This window comes from Nipponia nippon, unplaced genomic scaffold, assembly GCF_047370975.1.
Source record: "Nipponia nippon isolate SJK-2023a ecotype South Korea unplaced genomic scaffold, ASM4737097v1 scaffold_9, whole genome shotgun sequence".
Taxonomy (NCBI): Eukaryota; Metazoa; Chordata; class Aves; order Pelecaniformes; family Threskiornithidae; genus Nipponia; species Nipponia nippon.
In genome coordinates this window covers 34715987-34735685 of record NW_028262413.1, presented here as the reverse complement: position 1 = coordinate 34735685, position 19699 = coordinate 34715987, and the positions used below count along the sequence as shown (strand labels likewise).

The 19699-nt window shown below is 35.9% G+C and overlaps 1 protein-coding gene across 7 annotated transcripts in view; it reads left to right on the top strand.

Moving 5' to 3' along the window:
- The window catches only part of UNC13C (unc-13 homolog C), a 262536-nt gene that overhangs the window by 229836 nt on the left and 13001 nt on the right, over nucleotides 1-19699 (top strand). For 5 of the 7 annotated variants that reach the window (XM_087743345.1, XM_087743347.1, XM_087743346.1 and 2 more), the window contains 5 exons: nucleotides 998-1147; nucleotides 4335-4458; nucleotides 7950-8006; nucleotides 9124-9204; nucleotides 14332-14479. In XM_087743345.1, coding sequence (XP_087599471.1) covers nucleotides 998-1147; nucleotides 4335-4458; nucleotides 7950-8006; nucleotides 9124-9204; nucleotides 14332-14479 — 560 coding nt within the window. Of the gene's footprint in view, nucleotides 1-997; nucleotides 1148-4334; nucleotides 4459-7949; nucleotides 8007-9123; nucleotides 9205-12569; nucleotides 12744-14331; nucleotides 14480-19699 lie in introns of those variants that run through there. The other 2 variants (XR_015701258.1, XR_015701259.1) reach the window with 2 other exon arrangements.

Below are 19699 nucleotides of genomic sequence, written 5' to 3'. Positions count from 1 at the left end.
ATTTTTCACTTTCCCCAAGTTAATCTTTGCCATTTATCTTTTCACATTAATAGGCCTGGTATATTTATGGCCTCTGTTTTGCATTTCTGTTCATAAACTAATCCTAAACCAATTCAATTCACCATAAATCAATTCATAAACCAAATTGCCATGTGTGCAGAGCCTTATTCTGCCTCTGAACTGTTGACTCTGATTAACTGCTGTTCTGCCTTGTCTAAATATATTGACTGAAGACTGTATCACATCAATGACACTACAAGATTGTCAGACACGTTGCCTAAGCAGATCAGTTAGGAAACAGAACACTTCAGAAAAGCTGAACAGATACAACTCGAGGAGCAAGAATTTGTTCACACTCACTTTGAAGTGAAAAAGATTCCTTCCAGGAAGAAGAGTCTAGCTACTTCTTAGTGGGGTTTTCTTGCGAAAGAACAGCACAAATGTTTTAGCTCTGTCTGGTTGCAAAGAAGTAAGCAAAGCTTCTGATGGCACTGACTGTGTGAAAGCCTTGAAAAAGTCAAATTGAGCCAAACAGGGCAAAATCAGTCCTCAAGAAGAATACCAAAGCTTGGTTCATATTAACCATCAAGAGAAAAATAATTTGTAGTCACCTGTTCCTGTTGTCCTTTCACACCAAAAATAAAATCTTGAGAAGTTGTCGCTGGCTGGTATCAATCATAGCCTAAACTACACATTCTGATGCATCTGTTGCTTTCAGAAAATATTTACTTGTCGCCCCTACAAGGGCATGAAAGCATAATGACAGAACAGAAACAAGAAGGGAAAAAATCAAAACAATGCATTAATTAGTTATATGAGCTATAATCCTTAGGAAGGGTTATTTTCAGTCTGTAACACCTGCAGTATCTTGCGTTTGTGAACTTTAGATCATTGCAGAAAAGATTTAAATCTTGTTGAAGAACCTAATACAAAGTGATAAATGTTGGTTTCTATCCCAGAATTCTTTAATTCTCTTTTTTTTTTCCCCATCCTGTAGTTTCCAATTTATTATTGAAGACTGTGTAAGACAAATGAGCAATGAACTAAATCAAATGAGAGGAAATGGGAATGCAGCGGCCAATAAGAACAGTGCGGCCATTGATGCCGAGATTGTGCTTCGGCCTCTCATGGATTTCCTGGACAAAACGTAAGTGTGGCAGACTGGTTTGTGTGGCCAGATTAGGAACTGATGCTACAGTCAGACATACCTGGATTTACTCTGAAGCATCATTAATACCTAGAAACACTCTGTAGTATTTTTAATATTTGTAGTATTCACATGTGTGCAGAATACTATGCTTAACCTCTTTATTTGTGCTAAGCAATTTCTACGTAAGCTACGTATTTGGCTTTCTATTTCTTGTTGTGTTTTGAGTCATTGCAAAGGAGCTATGTACGGTCTCTCCTCCACAAGCTGTGGTATAAAGAAGATTGTACTGAACAAAAGAACAACAGTAAATTCCCTATACTGAAATTGCCTGCCATTTGTTCTAGGCTGGCACCCAGTGTCCCCCTGCTTATTAATATGCAGTTCTGTGTCCCCAAAAACCTGGCCACCATTTGAAGATTTACAGAGCAGCCTGATTTTTTTTTCAGTCAGTAAAAAGCTAAATTTTGAAATAGTCCTGCAGACTCACTCTTGGCCCTGAAAGTAAGGGTATCTTGTCTTCTCATCATACAGCAGTGACAGGATCAGCTGTTCTGAAAGGCAATGTGCAGCACAGGCACATCTATAAGCACCTCACTGTCCTTGGTCACATCATTACTGGTTCCTGTAAAACACCAGTGGCCTTTTACTGGAAGTGACGGTGAGAACAAGCAGCATGACGCTGATCCCACGCTTCAGGTCTCCAGTCGTACATACATGAGTTACATAGCCTTTAACCTTTTGGTTCCTTATGCATGTTTCTCCTAGCCAGACATTTTCAAAGTGAAGGTGGAAAAGGTGTGCTGAGGGAGAATCTTGCTTGAAGCAGAACAAGCAGCATAACCAGGAGGAAGTGGCTGGGCAGGACCGGGGTTAAGGCTGGAGCTGTGCTGAGGAGATATGAGGAAGGGACTGAGCCAGGCAGAGAGCAGGCTCAGGGAAGCCTGTGGCTTCCAGAAGCTGTTTTGTTTGATGCAGAGCCCTCGTTGGCAGGATGCCTGCTATGCCTGTCTTGCAAAGCCCCTGTCTGGAGAATTTAAGAGGCAGCAGAATAGGGTCAGTTTTCCTGGCATCCTCTGGGGTGTGTTTCCTCCCAACTCTGTGCTCTTTCTCATGCCTGGACAAACATCTTCAGCCCTGACCAACCCCCACAGATTCTTTCAGCATTAAACAGAACATACTCTGGGGAATGCCGAGGAGCCTTTCTGTCTTCTGCATTGTAAAGTTGTACAAATGGCATTACTCCACACTTCACTGTATGATTATCTGGTGCTACTGGTGGTGGCCTCCAGTCCCAAATGAAACTTCTTCAGAGTCATAGATCGCCATGAAGGTTTGTTTTTATGCTTTTGACAAACTGCTGTGCATCTATGATCAGTAAGACTCTATTTTGAAGTTAGTGACTGGAGGTGCAGAATACTTCTCTGGGCTTCTGATGTTGCGACTAGTAAGACCCAAGTCAAAGGCTGATTTAAAGAATTGATTTGTAACTGCCTTTCCTTTCTCCAGGGCATTACTTCACATTCTTATTGTTTCTAAAAATGGGACTGATGGGCTTGCTATCTCAGAAACACGACTAGAATCGCAGCTCCCAACTGTACATATGCATAGCCAAAGTCTAAAAGTCAGTGGCATAAAAGGTGGGGAAGGAAATTGAAGGGGATTTTGGTTGTTCTTTGGGGGTTTAATTTTTCTAGGCTTCATTTTTTGAGGGCTTTGGCAATTACATGAATTTCAATGGCAGCTGGCAAGGGGCAGAAGCTTATTTAATGTACTTGATTAGATTTTACTATTTTTGCAACACTATCAAGTGCAGTGCCTGGATTCCTAGCCTGGAAAAAATTTTTTGCTGCTTTATCTATATGTCAGCCTTTCATTTTTATCAATCTACCTAGTCCTATGTGTTAAGTTACAAGGGGGATATGTGTTTCTTTCAAGCAGTATGTTTTTAAAAGCCAAAAGTGTTTATACACTTACAAGTGCTATCCTAAGCGCATCATTTAAAAAACTGGGTCAGCTGACTTTTGCCTGTCAGGTTTGATTCCAGATTGCCATTTCTCAAAGCCGTCTTCATAGCTTCTTTGAGATTTAATTGAATAATGACATAGTGGAAACAAAAATGGGTTTTAAATTACTGTCCAAATAGAATATATTCCTCACCACAGGAATGTTAAATGGAATTTTAGCAGATGCTAAAAGCATGCACAGAAAATAAAGATGTGAAATTAAAAAAAAAAAAAAAAACAAAACAACAAACAGCACTTCTAGGGAATATCACCTTTCTTACAAATATGTCTTTATAATGGGATTATAAACATCATATTAATATGGGTTGGGTTTTAGATATTTCTTAATTATGCTTTTATTTATGTGCTTACTAAGAGTAATAAGAGATGCTAGAAATATGAATTGGCATATTTATGATGTGATATGAATAATGACTTTACAATAATTTTTTTTACATTAATAGATTAGACATAATTCTGTAAAATTCCCCATATATGCATTTGTGTGTTATTATTTTGAAATATTTTTTCCTGTGCCTGAAAACTGCAGCACTTTATTCATGATGCTACTTATTCATGACAATACATGCAAGATGGTTCATAAATATTGTCTTAAATAAAGAAAAAAATCTAAGTATATAGATCCTCCAAAAATGTAATTTTACTGTTAGTAATAGATAGTATGATTGCACAGATATGCCAGTATATAGAAATAAATGCTTCCAAATGGTAGCCTTGTATTTGCATTAGCTATCAACACCTAGTTCTACATCACAGTAGAAATATAAGACAAAAAGGGAGATTTTTTTTTTTATTTTTAAGACATAAACAAATTATATATCAAAACTTTAATTTAGGCACTTGGGAGTGCTAAATTGTATCATCCATCAAACTTTATAACTCATCATCATTTTGCATTTTCGATAAATATGTATCAGTAATATATTAAGCAATAAATTGGATAGTGGAGATATACATGATTTTGTAATCTGCAAGTCTTTTTTTTACCAAAAATATTTCCTAATAATATTGCAAAATAACTAAGCAGTTGAGAAATCTTTACTGGTAAAAGAGAAAAAAGCTAAACTATAATGGCCATTAATCTGAGCCTATAGTGATACAGCACCTCTGAAGTTTTAATGCTAGTTGTAGAGACTGGTTTGTGTTTTGTTTTATTCCAGTTTAAGCGTGTCTGCGAAAATCTGTGAGAAGACAGTTCTGAAACGGGTTTTAAAAGAGCTATGGAAGTTAGTCTTGAACAAAATAGAAAAACAAATTGTCCTTCCACCACTGATGGACCAAACCGTAAGTGCCCCAGCAGTAGTTCACACCCATTAAAAAGGATTGTAATAATGTGCTTAATCAGGTGTTTGCCAAGGGGTCTGATACTATCCTTTTCTGTACCTTGACCAGAAGGAATAATATATTAACTGTGTGCAGTGTGTTGCTCTCTGGTGTTTCAAAATAGTGCAGCTAGGTTGCTCTTCTGTAGCTGGTGAGGAAGACTTTGCTCTTTCATATACTGCCTGCCCCAACTCAGAGCAGTTTTTATGAATGCGGTATAAAAGAAGCCGAATCACTGACTTCGTAGTGTGCTTTCATGGAAGGGCTTTTAAGTTTGCTTTCTCTTGACTTCATCATGCACAGTAACACGATGACTGTTCCTTGCCCTTCCCAGTTGCACAAGGAATTCAATCACTTCCATTTTTGCAGCTGCCAGAAAGACAGGAATGCTCCATACCATTCTCCAGTCCTGGCTGCTGTGCCATTCCTCATCTTGAGGAAGCACTTAACATCAGGAAGCTTAAGCCAATTTTAGCTCTAAAGTTTGGAGGTATTTTAATAGCAGACTTGATGGAGGTCCTCTTTAGGCAGGACTGCATTTACAGCCTGACAAGAAGAGGGAAAGAAACTGTAAGTTAATATGGAAAGTAGTGCTGCTACACACAAGACCAGTGTGGGTGATGGCCTGACATGAACCCTGAGTAGTGACAGAGCTGAGGGCACTGGATAATCTGATTCTGTCAAAGGATGAGAGAAAAAGAGCCTGTCTTGGAGTGCCTTTTTAAATTGCTTTCTGCTTTTTTGAGGGGTTGGAATAGCATAAATGTTAATTCTTCTTGTTTTCAATCTTGTCTAGAATAAATTCACCATCTTTATGGCAAGCTAATAATGACATTGCCACAGTGTGCCTTTGTGCAACTTTACTGTATACATCCTATGATATCAGTTAAGCTGCTAAAAATCTATTGGTCAGTATCCATAAGTTAAAGACATAGCATTAAATCATATTATAATATATTAAAGAAACATGAAAGAATATTGCTGGAGAGGCAAGAGGAAATCTAATAGAACATGTACAAATGGTGTTAAGGTAGTAATGAAATAACCTGAGCTATTAAAAAATCATAGACTAGAGCTAATCACAAGATCATAGCCAGGGCTCCATTCACTGGATTTGTTCACATTTATTATAAACCTCTTGTTTACTCTGCATTATTAGAAACAGCCTCTCTTTCAATGAGTGACTCTATATTTCTGAGATTTTTTTTTATTTGTTTTTCAAACATTTTGGTGCAAATTTTATCTGCAATACATAAGTAGCATTTAAATTGGGTAACTGCATTTCCCATCAGGCATTAGGAGCATTTATTAGCTTTATGCAGGATCAGTTGTTACACTCTGCATCACAGAACAGCACGATTCAGAGTTAAGGGGTTTTTCTGTTGCTTTTTTTAATTGGTTGCCAAGAATACAGAATTACCTATGAAAGACTTAGTAAGCCCACTTGCACAATTACACAAAGTGTTTCAGTTAGTTGGGATAGTAAAACATTTGTTGAAACATTTCCCCCCAAAAGTTTGAATGTAGACCTTTATTTAAAAAATAATAAAAATATTATAGTCTTTCAACCATAGTGAAAATAACTTCTGACTGCCAACTGAACACAGATTTCAGTTCATCTGCCTGAATCTGCAAGCACCTCTGTTGTCCTTACTGATGCTCAGAAATCACACCAAGCAATAAGCTGTGACACTGATGTTATAGCCCATTTCAAAACAGCTTATTCCGACCATTAGTTTAGGAAGTTGATGCTTCATTAAGCTATGGGTGTACATCTAGAATGCAAAACTTCAGCATTTCAGGCAGAACACAGAAAGGGTGGTGAAGCAGCAGAGACAAGGGACCCTCCACCCCCCTCACCCAGAATGAAGAGTCTTCTGGATGGATGTTAGATGAGTTAGTGGCCAAAGGTAAGAAGGCTTCTGTTTATCAGCCAGGTACTGATTAAAGGCAGAGACTGAGCCTATCATTCAAGACTCTTTAAGATCATTTTAAATGGTGACAGCTGGAATTTCCACAAGTGCTTTGCCCCCATTCTTCACAAAACTGAAACAACCCTTGCTTCTCCACACACGCTTAAAAAACGTGCGCCTCTGACTAGAAATTTTCTGCAGCATATTTTTTTCCAAATTTTGCTCAACATTTGTATAGTAGAAGATATGATATCTTAAATATATAGTCTATAATGATTAAGGAACATGAAAAATAGCTACAAAGATTACTGGATTAGGCTTTCAGAGTGCTTGCAGTATCACATGTGTATGTTACACTTCACCAGCTGTTGGGTTTTACTAGTTGTAGCCTCTATATAAAGTGTCCCAGTTGGCAGGCATGGTGAAAGGTGTATAGCTAGTTGCATTTATTTTGCTACTTCTATTTACTTCTGAACACACAATTAAACAAAACCTATGAAAAGTAGGATACTGTAAGAGAGATGGTTCCCCTTTGTAGCCTTGAATATTACTTTCTCTCTGAGGGTGAGAGGCACAGGCATTCGGAAGCAGGGTTTATGTTTTGATTTTCATATTTATCTTACCATTCTCACTACTAATAAACAATGAAAATTTAAGCCGCAGTTCTATATTACATCTTTTGCAATTGAACCATACAGAAGCAAAATTATTTCTGGAAACTGAAAGCTTTTGGAACAGAAAGACCATTGAAAAATTGTTCTGTGTTGTGCTATGTAAGTTGGACTGACTTTTTTTTTCTTTTCTGAAATCCAGACATTCAGAACTATGTCTTGCTGAACTGCCAAGTAACTGCACTAGTAATTATATTTCTTGGAGTAACTGTGATAAAAAATGTGAGCATGGAATTATAGTAGGATTCTGTTTTTCTAAGACAAACATGTAGGCATTGGCCTTTGGTATCATGCCAGGATTTGGCTATTGTAAAATATTGGTTTAACTTCTTAACACTTTGGTATCTTTTCTTAAAAAAAAAAAATAAAAAAAAAAGGCTTTGGCTTAACAGTATGCTCTTATGCTGTGTGTAACTCAACCAAGGATTTCACTGTAGACAGTTAAGCTTTTGCAAGTTCCTCAGGGCTGCTCACTTCCGATTATGATTATTTATATCAGCATAGCACCTGAGAGCTATGATTATGGACAACTATCTCATTGACACACCGTATAAGAACAATCCCAGCCTTAGCTTAAAAAAATTGAATACAAAACAAGATAGCAGACAGGAGCACACAAAACCACTATCAACAGCATATGCAATATTTGTATCAAGTATAGGATACTGGAGGGAATCATGCTGCAGGCATTCAACTACTTGGCCTTATCAACTGAATGAAAATATGTCTCATGTGTAATTGAAATTTTCATTTAGCTTTGCAAAACAGTGAATTTGGCTAATGTCCTAGCAGAAAATAAGATCATGTCAACATAAAAAGCAAACACACTGTAGTGAGTCTGTTTCCTGAATTTTCAATGTGATTACAGGGGCCCCAGATGATATTCAGTGCAGCCAAAGATCTTGGACAACTGTCAAAACTCAAGGTAATGGAGCCAAATGAAGCTGTGATGGCTCGCTCTAATGAAAAAAATAGGTGAAATATTAGTGACCGTGAGGCCAAGCCTCATGCCTCATTCCTGTGTTTATTTGCTATAATAAGATTGAATACGGCAGTAACTATTCATAGGTGAGTAATGATTTTACAGTCTCATCAAAGCCAAATTAAAGATTAAAAGACTGTAGATTGTATGCTTATATGGTAAAGTGATCACTAGATGGGTCAAGATGTCATTCCCATATTGCACAGCTAGGCCTTGTAAACATTAAACATCACAAAAAATAAATTATGAGATCTTCGTGTTCCCTTCTGCAACCAGTTCTGAAAAAACTCTAAGGTGGGAATACTAGTAATTTTTTTCTGACTATTATTTATGGTATGTATTGAAACATAGCATGTACCTCTACAAAAAAACTCATCAGCACTACATTACTGAAGTCCTTAATACACTTGATGGAGAGCTTAGATGTTTGATACTGATGTCAGTTGTTTGCCAATCAATTTTGCCATTAGGATTTCAGATTTGGGCAGAAATGTGGTAATTTGTGCTTCTATGAATAATTGCTCTGTTTGCTAGAGGAGTTAAAATGTTGCCTAAGTAAATCTCAGGATGCTTATTTTGGACAAAGGTTTCACAGGAGTATAGTCACTTTATGACTCTATTTAACTTATGTTCTAATAGGAAACGCTTTTTTTTTTAAACATGGGGCATTTAGAAACATTAGTTAAACTGTCAGGTTCATTAATAAAATGAGTTCTTTCAGTATCATCTAATATAATTATTTAAACTTAAAATTTAACTTTTTTTCTGCCCCCAGAATACAGAAATAATATGCTCTAGGGAAAGAAAAAGCTACACAGATGCTCAGTATTAAACATTGGTTCTTTTTCCCTACAATCTATGTTTTCAAGAAACAACATGATTGCTCGAGGTCATAATTTGTTGTAAAAGAAGTCTGAAGTTGAATTAATCCTCGTTAATCATAGGGACTTGGGGGGCATTTGGCAGTTTTGTTTGTTTATTTGTTTTTCCAAGAATAGACAGGCCACAATACTTACTTTCTCTCTTTCAAAATGAACTGCAGTCTTAACTTGCTTTGCAGGACCATGTAATTCGAGAGGAAGCCAGAAGCCTGACCCTGAGGCAGTGTGCAATAATGGAAGTAGCACTAGCTACTATAAAGGTACAGCTTTACATGTTTTTCTGTTCTGTGCTGGACTGACCAAGAACCTGGTTGACATAAACAACAGATTGTAATATAGAATGGTCCCTTAGAATCATAAAGATGCTTTTAATATGTCAAGAACCATTTGATCCTAAGCTCCTTGTACTGACTTGAAAGCAACTGTCTAATAGTCTGCTTGCAGAAAAGTTAGAAAAATTATTCTACGAGTTGCAGGCAGAACATGTTCCATTAAAGGAACTGGTGGCCAAAGCATATCTGATTTTTCTGTTCCTTTATGGTTTAGAGTTAGTGCAGCTGAAGCAACTGGGCTAAATCCTTATTATGTTGCAGCATAGCCTATTTTGCTCTTGCAAAGGAGACACTGAGCCTGAAAAGTGTGGTTATTCCTAGCTGCACTCCCCTGCAAACATGTATGACACGTGGGTTTTTTTAGCACACCAGAAAACAAGGCTTTTAATATCATGCATTACTGTGCACTATTTTAAATTCAATGTCCAGTTGAATTGATCAACTTTTTGCAGTTTGGAATTCACCACCTGATTTACTGTCACTCCTAAATAATTTGATTTAATTTAAGATGCTGTTTAATTATTCTACACATTGGTCCCTTTTCAGTGAAAACAAAAAATCATATTCATCACACACATGTCGAAAACAGTTCTGAATAAATTAATTTTATGCATTACCCACATCTTGTTGATGCAGATGTTGGTAATGCATAGAACTACTTTAGAAACATCTTAGCATTGCAATAAATGTTTTACATTAGATTTTTAAAGGAGCCATATTAGAGACAATCCATCCAACCTTAGCTGGTGCTAATCTCATTGCTAGAAATACAAATTAATTTATTGGTAATTGATAAAGTAACTCTATGGTTTGACCTCTCTGGAAGGGTGACAGGATCAGGCCATAGGCCAGATGAAAAGTTCTGAAAACTTTGTTTTCACTTCCTCTCATTTTATGGTTATTGCATTATGCTCCTAAATGTAAAAGTAAAGAGACTAACAAAGTCTTTTTTGTTTGTTTGTTTAATAAAAAACCGGAGACTTTTATACAGTCTTCACAGGCTGGGTTTCTGAAGTCAAACCATTAAGCAATATTATTTAATGTACTTTTCACATTGGCCTGGATCTTCACTTGGGGTAAATAACTTGAAAGCAATCAATTTATAGAATAACAGTATATTTTCGTGTATGCTGCTGAAGAGACAGCACATCAGGAAGGTAAGGAGGCAGCTACTTAAGAATAAAATTGAAGATATAAATAAGAGGACATATTCATGATCAAGCGAAGTCTTGTGCAACAAGACAAGAAAGAAGTATTAGAGAGGGCTCCCAATTGCCACCTTTTGTATTTGCAGTGGAACTGGCATTTCTTTCAGAAATAAAAATAATATTTGGGGTTTACTGATATTGTGGAAACAGAAATGGAACAAAATGCTGAAGTACTGTGTGCTCCCAAATTAAGCCCTCTGGACTCCTCAGTTCGGTCTGTGAATCTAATTATTTTCCTTTCAAAGCAGTTGTTCTAAATAAAGGAAAGTTGGGAAAAATGGAAATTCTAACCTTGCCTGGCTTTCCGGTGCTTAAACTCTTAATAGTCATAGATAGATATTAATCATTTTACTAAACAAAAGTCTAGAATTGGAACAAAAAGGTTAGAAATAGGGAAAATCCTTTGGTAATTCAGTAGTCTTAGCTCTGTGTGCTACATTCATAAACTGAACAAAATAATGCTCTGAAAAACCTATTTTCAAATTGTAAGGCAATGACATGGCATTATAACCTGCTTACTGTACTTCATACATGATATGGTAAAATCTTTTTTTTCCAAAATACTAAGCAAATACTCTCAATCAGGCAGAAATTAATCTTACACTATTAGAAAGTGAACAAAGACAAACCTTGTGAGTTAACTCAAGAAAAAAGACTGCTGTGTTGATTTAGGAATGCAGTTCATAAGTTTAATGATCAAAATATACAATTTTTTGGTAATGCTAGGTAAATATGGTTTACAGTATGGTTTAAAAGCAAAAAAAAAGTGGCTGCCCAACTAAGAATAGAAGAATGGTAAAAATGGTATATGGTATCTGTTCAAAAATTAAGGAACTGATTATTGTGAGGAACAGATTTGTGGGGAGGAGTATCTCTGTTGCTTGCACAGTCTTTTTTATTTTTCCTTTCATTAGTCTAACTTTTAGTACCAAAAATTAGTTCACTGAGCAACTTATAATTTAATAGATGATGGTGTTATTAATGCTTTAAGGAGCATAAAATACAGGAATAATCTTTCATCTTAAATACATATATAGCATACCATCAGTCTTTGTACGTTGTAAAAAGAACGTTAGCAATTCATATATATATATATATTTTTTTTTTTTTTTTAAGCTTAATTTGAAATTTACTGTTAGGAGAAGTGGCTTTCAGTTATTTCAAACTGAGTTATCTCAGCTATCTCATTATCTCAGCCCAGAGGTAATGCTCATTGATAATATTGTTCTAGTTTCCATTTTTGTCTTTGCAAGCACCGCAAACCCCCAGGCACGCTACAAAGTGAAACTACCACCCAATATGACTTGTGTGGCATTTGTCAAGTTTTGGCTGAGACTGCAGTGGCTGCAGCATTGATTTCCACATACTTGACATGCACTTGTGTCTCCACCTTTCATTTGTCAGTATGACTTTCAAGCCTCTTTTGTCACCTATGAACCCTGAAACCCTTCAGACTGGAGCACGAGTAGCAGGTGAACTATTTTAAGGTTTACATCACTAAAGAACAGGGTATTAGGTGTCCAGCTGAATCTGTAAAACCCTGCTTACTCATTATTTTTCTATCTTTGATTCCATACAATAATGATATCTTCATATTAGTGGTTTGGCATGCAAAATTTACCATTTATGGGCAAGGGCAAAAAAATGTAAAAACTCAGGAAGATTAGGGTCAGGTGTCCTTGTTTCTTTAAATATCTGTTAGCTTTCATGGAGCTTTTAGTCCTTTGTAGCTGCTGCTGCAGATAACATTTTACTGGGAGAGACAACTGAAAAAAAAATTACAGTAATTGTCACAATAGCAGGAAATATTAACGGGTTTTAGCACTTGCTTATAAATTGATTAAGATCCTTGGTGAAATCATGAATACACTTTTAAACAATTAAGACAATAGAGATTTCTTTAGAACATATACTATGAAATAATTTGCTTGGAAAGATACAAATTTCATGTAAGTATGCAATGATGAAAAGATAAAGGTGATTTAGTCAGAACCTCTTCAGTTGACACTAACTGCCCACATAGGATTAAAACAATATAAAACTTTCCAGCCTGATGACTTCAAATCCTTTGTTTTGCTCCTACAGATATTTTTTCCCTGTAACAATTAGTAGCTGTCAACACAGAAATGTAAATAATGACTTTGTTATGAAAAGTACATTTATGTTTCATCTCCTGCAAAGATCTTGAGAATTGGAAGGTGAAATGTGTAGACTAAAATGCAACGGGCATGTATGGACTGTAGGTCTGCTTTGTCACAGGTATGCTTAGGATAAAGCATTTAGTATAGATGTATGTATGTGAACCAAAATGTATATATTGAATATATTCCTTTGGCAACACTCCAAAAATGCAGGGAGAATAGATTCTACTTACAGTTCCCAACACTGCCTGTATTGAGTGGACCAATATTGCATGTCATCAAGTAGTCATAGTGTTTTCCTGAAAAACGTTGTTTGCTTTTACTAATTAGCCATTAATGGGAGCTTTATACATCAATCCTGAGACCTAGAACCGTCACGTAGATTGCAAAATGCTTTGCTAACTGTTTGTTTTGTTCAAACAAAACAATGGTTTTAAACTTGTATGGCGAATATTTCTTTTCTTTGTAGCTTAAGTGTATTAGTTCATCAATGACTGTCTTGTATAAACTTTTAGGGAAAATTCTTAATTTTGGGAGGAAGAAGGGAAGAATCTGTCCTACTTTTCCTGAGCTCAGCTTTGGGATTGGAAACATAATATAATACTTGCAATAGTTTATATAGTCAGCATGGCATTGAAGTGGTAAAGATACATTTTGTTCCAAATCTGGCTGTGCCAGTAGATCAGGAGTCATTTTTTGTTTAAAGTATTTATGCTAATTTAGCTTTTTTTTTTTTAATTTTGCTTTTTCTTAATGAAAGGAAGGGAGCACTCAAATTATCAGTGTAGTGGGACAGCATCTTGTAAGCAATCGTTGATGAACAGCTGGCAGTAATCTCTACACTAGTGCAACTGCTTGCAGAGTGAAGATCTGCCCCCATCCTGGGTTTGTAGGAAGCACTAGTGGTGTAGTGGTTTACTGCTGCATCATTCGTAGGAGTGCATAAAGAGAACTGTGGGTACAGCTGTTCTGCCCAAAAGGAAATCCTCTTTTGAAGGATGAAATTTACTCCCCATCTTCCAGGGCAGTACCAACCAATGAGCTCCTTTTCTCTTCCATCCTCTTCCTTTCACAGTCCAGGAAACCCTAATGTGGTCACTCAAGGATGACACATGCTTTTTCTGCATATCCACAGTAGAACAGGTCAAAATTAGAATCAAAGAAGATAAGCATCATGGAAACTTCCATGCACTTTCTAATAATTTCCCAAAGCATAATCATAATTTCCGGCACAATTACAATGCAATGCTAATCCAGAACTTCATATTCTAGGATCTTCTCTTTTAAAATTTTAACAAAATTCCCCCTTCCCACAGAAAGAATATATTCTTTACTTGTGCTGTAAACCCTGCCTTGATTTTAGAGATTATTTTTTTTTAGATAATTAAAACCAATTCCACTCTCCACAACCTAAAAGAACCCTGCAAATATATATGTCCAGTTTTGACATATAAATACTTGAGATCATGAAGACCAAAATTAAAATTTTGTATTTTTTTTCTCCCACAAGGCTTAAATTTTTACCTTTGGAAAGAAGCTCTGTAGTAGAGATGATGACAGTTATCTCAACTGCTATGACCATAAATCTAGCTACACATGCCAGGTGTTATTTTTAAAATTTTGTGTAAGAATTTTACTTAAAATTTACTGAGGCCTCTCTCAGATAATTTGTCTCTCTTAATGACCATCTTTATTTTTCATTTTAGCAATACTTCCATGCTGGAGGAAGTGGGCTGAAAAAGAATTTTCTGGAAAAGAGCCCAGACCTACACTCCCTCAGATACGCTCTGAGCCTTTACACACAAACTACTGACGCCTTGATAAAGAAGTTTATAGAAACTCAGACGTCTCAAAGTAAGTGATCTGTAAGAGACATATAAGTACGTCAAATTATATTTTAAATGTTTTAAATTATTGGTTGCCAATCACATTTTCCAAACACTGTGGTATATTAGAGTTTATTGTCAAAATTTGCCCATGTGATGTTATCCCATATCAACTGCTGTTGTCAATCAATGGAGCTTATCTGAGGACAGTGCATTTATCAGCTTGTCACTTTATATGAAGAATAGGTCCCATGGCTCTATATGAACACTGAATATCAAGGGTTATTTATAGGAGCACTCCACACACAAACAGGGTTGTAGAGGCTGTACCAGAGCACATATTATAATTGCAGAAACAGAGTAAATTCATAGAATACATTGGCAGCCTTAGATACTTTCAAAGCTGGCGGATATTAATTAATTACAAATCACAAATAACTGCAAAAAGCATGACATATCCCATAAGGTTTCCTTTTGGGATTAAGAATAATAAATTGTGAGCAACATGTCCTTAATGTAGCACACTGATTCCACATTACAAAGCCCACACTTCTCCTTCTAGCAGGTCACCTGTGGATTCAAAAGGAATAGAAGGTTTCTGTAGCAATACAGCATTATTTTCCCTGTCTGGATTTTGTTCCTTTGTGCATTTCAGAATTCAGATTCAAAACCATCCTGCTGAAAATGTCACATCATTTTTTATGCCTACTTATCAAAATCCAAAATTTTTATACTTTCCCAAAAGCAAACCATGGCAGAGAACATGCAAGAATATGATTCATCAGCAACACTGAAGCCACTTTTTCCTGCTCTAGAATTTTGGTGTAGTGCACCAAAAAAATTGAAACACAAAGTCCTCTTCATTTAAAATACGTTTACCATTCATTAATGGTGTATTTCAGAAGAGGACTTTCTGCGGTTTCAGTAAGAGGGCAAGAGCTCATGGTTATACTTTTAGGCAAAGATTCCTTCTGTTTTCAAAAAGAAGCTAGTTTTTACCATTTTTCTTATTGATCTAAGACAGTGTTTTCATACCTCTACAGTGCATACAGGAACTGCTTTTATATAGATAATGTGCATTATATTGCAAGCTGAATGGTTTCTTCATTCTAGAAACTGCAAATTTTTGCATAATAGTAATCTTTACTAGATTTCTCTTGAATGTAATGGGCATTTCTAAAAATGGCCTGTCCGCCACTTAATATCTTTGGGAAGGAATACAAGTTGCTGATCTATAAAGAATTATCCTGCTCCCACTGATGAAAATCAGAAAAGTTTTAATTGGACAGTTAAGCTGGAAATCAATTGCTTTTACCTCTGAAGTACAGTATGTTACTCACAGTATAAAAAGCATGAAACATTAGTTTTGCAGCTTGCCCCAAGATTAATTCCAAGGAATGATTTCCCAGACAGCTTCCATATTAGACTGAGGGTCTCTGTTAATGATTCATACAAGTGAGAACATTGCTGTAAAACTCTAATATATAAGGAATAGATTCTTCTCCCCCCCCCCCCCCAAAAAAAAAGAAGATTAACAATATGGATTTAAGCAGAAAATTGTTAAATACTAGTATATTTTGGTTGTCCTTATGCATACTTTCATTGTAACTTGAGGAGAAAAAATTATCCAGGTTGTAGCCATAAGCAGAGATCTTTTATAAATCCTGAACCACAAACTTGAATTTTCTGATTTTCATCATGATTTCAGCCTGAGGCCTGTGTTCATTTCTGTGCACATATTAGCATGCCTATATTTGCACACCAGTATTTTCAGAAGTGTAGCCACTGGGAATGAAAGTTAAGGAAAAGTGACTCATAGCTTTTCATCATCCTTTAATGTCTCATTTAAAAGAACTAAAAAACTCATCTATTACAACCTCTAGCCTCACAACTGTAGCTGTATCATTAGCATTTAGTTAAAATGACCCTGTTTGCAAATCAGAAGCTTTCTCTGAAGTATAATTAGATTTATACCTGCCCTCGTATTTGTGCAGGTAACCAATCCATAATCAATAGACAGTTGGATGTAATTAAATTCAAAGCAATGGAAAAAAGAATACTTTAAATCTAAAGAAAATAGCATATTGAATAATAACTATGACCATAGATAAAAGCAAATGCTCAGTTTTCCTGTAATGACTACTAGAATCAGACAATAATCAGGCTTACTTTTAACCGCAGGTGAAGATACTTCTTCATTTGCCATGATTAAACTTCAGTGTTTCTAAGAAACTGAAGGGCAAAAATTTGATTGGTGTGAGGAGGGAGAGTTACTTTTCCCCCCTAGAAAGCATAATAGCTATGTAAAAGTGCATGTTATGGTCCTTGATACTTCCTGTGTTCAATGTACATGGAATGTACCTGATGTATCAGGTTCAGTAGGAATAACCAAATTATCCAAGAATATGCTTTTTGCACCATTTCTAAACAAGGATGATTGCTTGAACCAGAGTTTTGATTCCCAGCCTTTGTGCCTACACATTCCTAAAGAGCTTCCTGGAAACAAAGCAATTTGCATAGGCAATATTAATAAAGACATTCCTAACTTTTAAAATGATGACTTAATCTCACGGATTCATAGTTTTTCATATGGCGGTTTCAATACACTAAATACTTGAAAGCTAAACTCTTATTGCTATTTTCAAATACAATCAGGAGACTATATTGTTATGGATATATACTTTAAAAGCAAATTAACTTCATTAGTCCTGACTGTGAGATAGCTGCCATAATCCTACTTTGATGATTTTTCCTTTTTGAAGCACCTCTACAGACTCTCAAGACTGTTTTCAAAACAGACAAGTGTTTTAAAAAATAAATGACAATGCTGAGCATAAACCGGCAGTAACTTTTTGAATAACTGATGACATTGCTTTTTTTTCCCTCCATGTAATGATTTGCCATTTAAAGGAATATGATGATAAATCTTGTAAATTCAATCCTCACTCAGTGTTGTGAAAACAAATCTGTAACCACACTATGAAAATGAAAGATAAAAAGAAAAATGTTGTCTGTATCAACTTAATTTATTAGACAATACAGATATCAGATTAGCATACTTAGTGACATAACTTAAGTTCTGTTGTTCTGTCATATGCTATCATATTAAACACCCATCTTTCTGCCTGGCACAGGAGGAAAGAGAGGTTTCTCTTCTCCGATTACATCCCTACTGCTAATTCCAGATCTGCCACGCACTTTCAGCTTGTTTGGAAATCAAATACTGCTGAGACTCTGATCATTACAGATTTTAACATTGGTATCAATATGATTATCTATGTTTGTCCCTTAGTATAAAAAAAAAGGAACTTTATTTCCAGAAAAGTAAGCAAAACCTGCCAGCACTTGATCTATTTTATTCCCAATCCACAAATGTAAAACTTGTAGAGCAGCATTCTCTTTTGCAAATAAATCATTGGTATTGTTTGGTAGGAATGCTTCTACAGTTTTACCTGCAATGAATTATAAACTGCTAATGAAATTTAGTTCTACTTATCTGAAGTTCACATTTAATATTAGCCAGAAGGTGTCCAGGTGATTCTGCAGAGCCTGTTGTCAGCACATTCTTCTGGATCAGTGTTTTCTTCTTGTTCAACCATATGCTAATGTTAGCGCTACCAAGAACCATTTTGTGGAGCAGGTCGCTTTTAGAGTCTCTAAAATGGACATTGATATAGACCTAAAGGATTTTGAAAAACCTGAAGGCAGTTTAGTGAAGAGAACTGCATTTCAGAGCCTGAGTGACTCGTATCTTACACACTACATGGTCATTGATACCTCTGCAAAGAGCACATAAAACACAGCCAAGTGAGAATCTGATAGCATCGGTACACCATTACCAAGCAGATCCCCTGAGGTTCAGATCTCTGACTGATTCTGTTTCCTTTGGACTTTTATCAGCTGTAAATTGTCACTTTTAGATTAGGCACTACTAATTATATACATTAGCTTTTTTCTCCTCTATATTCAGCTGGATATATGCAATATTTTTACATAAATTCAGACTATAATATGGATTGTTTTCAACATCTTTTGTGACCAAACAATTGTTTGTGCACACTACACTTGTGCCAGGCATGAATCTGTTGTAAAATAGTAGCACGCTGCCAAGCCTGACCTATAAAACCCTGCTCAGTTGCAGAGACTTGGGGTTCAGTGCTGTATGGCTAAAACACACCATGGCTGGCTAACAGCTGGATGGCAGCCAGCACAGAATATCATCAAGGACAGCTCAAAGGTTTCTGCAAAAGACCACGTATTTGTACATTGAGGTATTTATACAAGTTGTCAACTTACATCAACTCTAGACAAAAAGGTCAAATTTCAGTTCATGCAGGACAAGGTAATTTTAACTGAACTTGAGCTAAATTCAACGACATTTTTGCAATCAAGACAAAACTATAAAAGCCAAAGGGTAAACTCTGTATTTCAGAAGAGAAGGAACAGACTCAGAACACTGAAGTAAAACTACATCCATATCTATTGGCCTATTGTACTAACTTTCCTACTCTCTAGTATACTCAAAGCTCAGACCAGTCCTGGTGATGCTTCTCAAAATTTCTTCCTAAAAAAAGAGAGAATTTTCAGCCTGGCAGTCACCTTTTTATTGAATTAAGTTATACCTTCACCTTTTAGACAATTTAAAGGATATCAAAATTAAAAGGAGATTTATGGCTGTGGTTTGGTTTAGTTTAGCAACTAACTGTCTTAAATCTTCAGTAATCTCATAAACTATAACCTGTGTTGTGAATGTTTATATTTGGTTAGCATCAACTCTAACAACATTTGGGCAAATACGATTTTAGTTTTAGCAAACTACATAAAAAGACAGCACCTCAACCTTTACAGTGTCCTGAATTTACTCTCATTTATTACCACTAATTTCTCCAAAGTAAATGCCACTGTTGCATCTAAAATGGTTGCTTATTGGAAATAGTCAGAGAAATATTTTTTCTTATAAATTTACAGCAGTTTATTTTTATAAACCTCATTAGTGAATGCTACTGCTATTGTAAGGTATACAACATAGCAATCCGTACTGGCAGGACTGCTACATATATGTTTTTAGCTTGACTTTAAAGAGTTTGTATTACTTAAGCATAAAAATCAATACTTATCTAGCAACATGGAGCTCATACTACAATCCCAACTTGTGCGTTTAAATGGCTGCAAAAAAGGCTAGTCTTTCACATCAGCTGATTTGTATCGGATTTCTTCATTCTCACGCTGGACAATTGAAAGCTAAAAG